Source organism: Leuciscus leuciscus (assembly GCF_965113295.1).
Source record: "Leuciscus leuciscus genome assembly, chromosome: 4".
Classification (NCBI taxonomy): Eukaryota; Metazoa; Chordata; class Actinopteri; order Cypriniformes; family Leuciscidae; genus Leuciscus; species Leuciscus leuciscus.
Genome location: NC_138728.1, coordinates 14,785,734 through 14,790,751, shown reverse-complemented (window position 1 = coordinate 14,790,751; position 5,018 = coordinate 14,785,734). Strand labels below are relative to the sequence as shown.

At 37.4% G+C, this 5,018-nt stretch overlaps 1 protein-coding gene across 1 annotated transcript; it reads left to right on the top strand.

Annotated features, from left to right (window-relative positions):
* Positions 1 to 1,192: 1,192 nt before the first annotated feature.
* LOC309497566 (uncharacterized protein) lies at positions 1,193 to 3,423 on the top strand. Its single transcript, XM_082167846.1, has 5 exons — positions 1,193 to 2,305; positions 2,406 to 2,531; positions 2,658 to 2,792; positions 2,906 to 3,288; positions 3,385 to 3,423. Exons 1-4 carry the CDS (start codon positions 1,397 to 1,399, stop codon positions 3,008 to 3,010), a joined length of 1,275 nt encoding a protein of 424 aa, XP_082023972.1. The 5' UTR covers positions 1,193 to 1,396; the 3' UTR covers positions 3,011 to 3,288; positions 3,385 to 3,423.
* The last annotated feature ends 1,595 nt before the right edge of the window (positions 3,424 to 5,018 follow it).

Genomic DNA, 5,018 nt, shown 5'->3' with positions numbered 1-5,018 from the left:
GAATTGTATTAAGGTTAACAACTTTCTGACACATGGGGTACGAGTGTGTCCGCCTCAATGTGTGAAACCACAAAAGAAAGATATGTCTTTGTCTTTCGGGTTTGCTCGAATGAGATCGGAAAGAGGAAGTTAGCCCTGTGCTGATAAGCATCTGCAGAAGTATTTTCTGTTCTGGTCAGTCTATCTTGGACTCAGACCTTGCTCCTTCGCAACCTTTTCAAAGAGAGATCTCTCAACCAAATTTAATTATCTTTAGGCTAAGATATTATACTCAGAGTGTTTTAATTATATTTTACTTGGAAATATTAGAAGTGATTTTAACTGTTCTGATTATTGATGAATTATCAAATGAATTATTTGATTGCCTGCTGTTCAGAAATAAAAATTGGCCTTAATCATCTGACTGGATCTCCTCCCTGCATCAGAATATAATTTATTGCCACTTAGATCTAAGTGGTATGAGTGATTAATAATCAGTAGCCTAACCTGGCGAAACAATATTTATTACATTTTATTGAAATGAGGATTTTAACTGTGACAAGAAGACAGGATGTAATTAGCCTACATTTCTGACAAGCTATTGCCATATATATTTATATATGTCTGACTACCATATAAATATTTTATATATAACTTAAGTAACAGTTGTAATCAATCAGTAGGCATACATGTAGTTTTTTTTCAGTGGCTCTTTAGCCTACAGTTGAATTACGCCTGTAGATGGAGACAAGTGACAATATTATCACTTGTAAATTATGTTTGTAAATTCTGAAGCGCTAACCTCTACAGCAATATCAGCTACGCATTAACAAATAATATTTGTAGTGTCTATGTATAAGTAAATTATGATACTAGTTCACTAAAGATTATAATAAAATGTGTTAAAAATTCAGTTCAAGGAAATGGAACAAGTAGTGACAATAGATAGAATATAGATGTTTCACCAAAATTCACCAAATCTCACAATTTGATCTAAGTGGTAATACATTATATTCCGTTCTGTTCTGTTCTATTTTATTCTATTCTATTCTAAATATTAAGCTGTTTTTACACCACAAGGGTGCAGCAGTAACCAAAGGATTGCAGAACTTTGAAAATTAAAATATTAAATGTAAAGTTTCCTGTCAATAAAATGAATTCAAGAGAGAGTAGGCTACATAATTGTTCCTGTCCCGTATATTGTGTAGGATCATGAAAAGTGGAAATGGTATAACTTGCGAAACATCTAAATGTCGCAATCAGGGCTACAGATTTGTTGGCGTGTTGCGCGGAAGTCATCAGGCATCTTCAGAGCCGCTGCTTTCACTTCTATCCACTTCAGCCGTGGACGCATCTGAGCGCAGTTGATCTCTGTGACAAGATCTCGAAACTTCAGCTGATCTCTCAGATATGCAAGATGAGAGGATACTTACTTTCAATACTTGTGGTCCCACTTTTGAAACATTGCATTTGCAGTGATCTGGTGAACTTTGATGGAGACATCAAGGACTTTGTAGTTGGTAAAAGTAAGTTGTTCGTTCTTACTGACCATCGACTACATCAGATGAGACTCGATCTTTCTGAGGAGAAGAGGAAGGACATCACTAATGCCACTCATCAAAATAGAGTCAACATTCTAGTGCCTTTTGACGACAACGACACCCTGATAACCTGTGGGACCTTTCCAAATGGATATTTTGAAGTTCTTGATCTGAATGACATTACAAAGAGTATTTACTATGAAAGTATATTAGTAGGACCGAAACAGAATGAGAAATCTGTTGCGTTCATTGCAGGTCCAAGTACTGGTAGGTACCTTTTGGTTGGGAAAAAGGACGAACAAACAAAACCTCCAGATCCGTATCCTGTTGTTAAATTGTGGAACACTTTACAGTCTCAAAGTGGTGGGATTTTCAACGACATAGACGACGGATTAACCCCCTCCATCCAGAGCACCGCTAGAGATGTGGAGTTTGTTGACGGATTCCAGAGAGTTTCTCCCTCAGAGTCCTACTTATTTCTCAACGCAAAGACTGACTCGGAGAGGAAAGTGCACGTCCTGTGGATGGACAGCAATAAAAGAAAAAAGACAGAGATCTTCAAATCCCTACAGGCTGCAACGATAGAGTGCTGCAATGATAAAGCTCGTCCAGTGCTCGTCTCCTCCACCGTTATTTCCTCAGGGAACGGTGTTATTTGGGCAGGAGTGTTCAGTGCGCAGAATCAGCAGGATCCGGAGAACACCGCGCTGGCTCTGTACGACATCAGTACAGTTCGAGGCCGAGTGAAGGGTTTCTGCGCTACTGTTCAAAAATGTGAATCTGAGGTTGGAAAATCAGCATTATGTAGATATGTTGCATGAGAAAACTTAATCACCAAAGTCACTATTCACCAAAGTCATAATATTTTTGTTCTTTGTGTTGCAGAGTGGTAGTAACCTTCAGCCGCTCTCTGTGGTGTTCAAGTACAGCTCAATGTCATCAGTGGCAGCAGTTAGAAGTGGATCCTGGATTGTGTTGTTCATAGGAACCAGTGATGGACAACTGATAAAGGTCTCCTTCACTTCTCAATAAGTTTTCATTTCTAAATTCCTGCCCTCCATTTAATCTGTTGTTTACCTCTGCATTTGAACGACTATACAATCACAGTTTATGATTTGTATTTCTGTTTGTTGTTAGCTGGTTGTGGATGAGAAATTCACACCAGGCTGTCCAATAGTGCTGTACAAATCTGATGACGAACGAGCAGTGCTTCCCAGAATGCACTTTGATCCAGTAGATTTCAAATATATCTACATCGCTGTGAGGAAAGAGGTGAGGTTTAGAAATGTGCTATTAACAAACAAACCATTGGCAGTATGTCTGTACTCAACTGTGTTACATTGAATCATCATACTTGTCTCTTTCTGCTCATGTTTTTGATGTAGCTCAGAAGACTGTCTGTGGTTCAGTGTGCTAAATACAGATCTCTGAAAGACTGCAGAGCTGCTCTGGATCCTCTCTGCGGCTGGTGTGTGGACACACAGAGGTGATCTGCCTTTATCACATGTGACTTGTCACACATCACACATGATATCTGCTTATCATCACTTAAAATGGTTCCTTGTAGAACAGTCTTTTAAATTCTTATCATCTATATGGTCATGGTGAGCAGTGTGCAAACAGATCTGTACGTGATATATTGATGATGTTTTTATCCAGATGTTCTACTCAAGATGAATGCTCAAATACTTCATGGGTGTCCATCCCAAAAAACTCTATTAAGACACAGCTGCTTTCTTTTCAGATGACAGAGAATTCTTCTAGAAAGGTAGAGGGTCATAATCTGAAAGTATTTATCATAATTTAGGGAATATATTTAATAAATAATTTATATGACTACCAAACATTGCCCTCTCCTACACAGATTACTCTACATCTTGCCTTGAGTCTGGAGAGCACAGGAAATCCCGCCTTCTCATGTTCCTTCACCACAGGAAGTGTGAATCTGTGTGACGGGTCTGATCTGACTGCAGTTTTCCCAAACTGCTCCTGTACTTTTCCTGATCACATACTTTACACTGGAGGTTGGCTTTCTTTTAATGAAGTTGTATGTGCACTATTATACAGTACATTTTTTGTAGTCAGAATATGATTTTTTAAATAACCATAAACCTTTTTGATAATCTATTCAGTTTCAGAAGTCTCTGCTACTGTTACCATTAAGGATCAGAAGATCACAGAGACACTGACACTGAGGAACTGCTCCAGTATCACAGAAAACACAAATGCTTCTTATACACAGTGAGAAAATGAAATTCAGTGTGAAAAATTGCATAGTGCAGTAATGATAACACAGAGCTTTATAGATTATATTAATACATCATATGAATGCAGGTGTGTGCAGTGTGTCTCATCTGGGTGTCAGTGGTCCTCTTCCTCTCAGCGTTGTGATTGGACACACGGAACTGGACCGCAGTTACTCATACAGGTGAGACATACTGTATTCTACAACCCAGTGCTTCATTATACGTACTGGGAAATACGTAACCTTTAAAAAGATTCAAGATTATATTAATTAATTGTTAATAGCTTAAATATCATTGTGTCGACTGAAGAAAACTCAGGAAGTAAATGAACCGCTCAGTTCTCTCTTTTTCTACTTTTTAGGATGCATGTAAAGATCTACGCCCTGAGATTCTCTACAGAGTAAGTGTCATACTGATTATGAACCCAATTTCACAGAATAGAGATGTTGTTTTTTCAGTTTGTTCCTATTTCAAATAAATGTGACTTTACAAGAGTCTGAGGATTTTGTTTGATTTTTGTGGAACTATTTGCTTTTAAAATTCTTTTAAAACAAAAGTTGCTTTCTTCTATATAATATAAGCAATAAATGATTTATCACAATCATTATGCTTTTAAATAAATAAAATATTACTGATCCATATTTACAATTATATTTAATTACTGCACATTATTATTAGTATTATCATTTATAAAATGTTTGTAATAAAATTTACATTTATGTCTGTTGTTTATTAAATAATGCTTTGGGTCATATATTAAGTGGATATGGAAATTGTAAAAAAAAATTCTTCCTGTACGCCCTTTCTTTACTGAGTGCAACATTTTGTGTCCTGCAGAAGCCAGAGATTCTCTCTCTGGAGCCCAACAAGGTTTCTTTCCATGGCAGAAACAATGTTTTACTAAGAGGAAGGAACTTGGAATCTGTCATTAAAATCCATATTCAAGGGGATCTGGAGTGTATTTCTAAAGAGTGAGATTATGTGTGTTTGTGTTTAGTCGTATTTATGAATGTGTGTAGATTGAGATAAATGATATTGTATATCTGTGCATGAATGTTTCCCCTCAGATCTCCAGTGTTTGATCGCTCCAGAGACACTTTAAGGTTCCACATTCCTTCCAGTGGAACTAAAGGAACAGTGAAAGTGTGTGTTGTTACTCCTGACGACCGTTGTCATGGTAACAGTATCATCACTTACAGTTCCCAGCCCAGCTGCACAGGAATACAGCCCACAGTCTCCTGGAGGAGGTAAG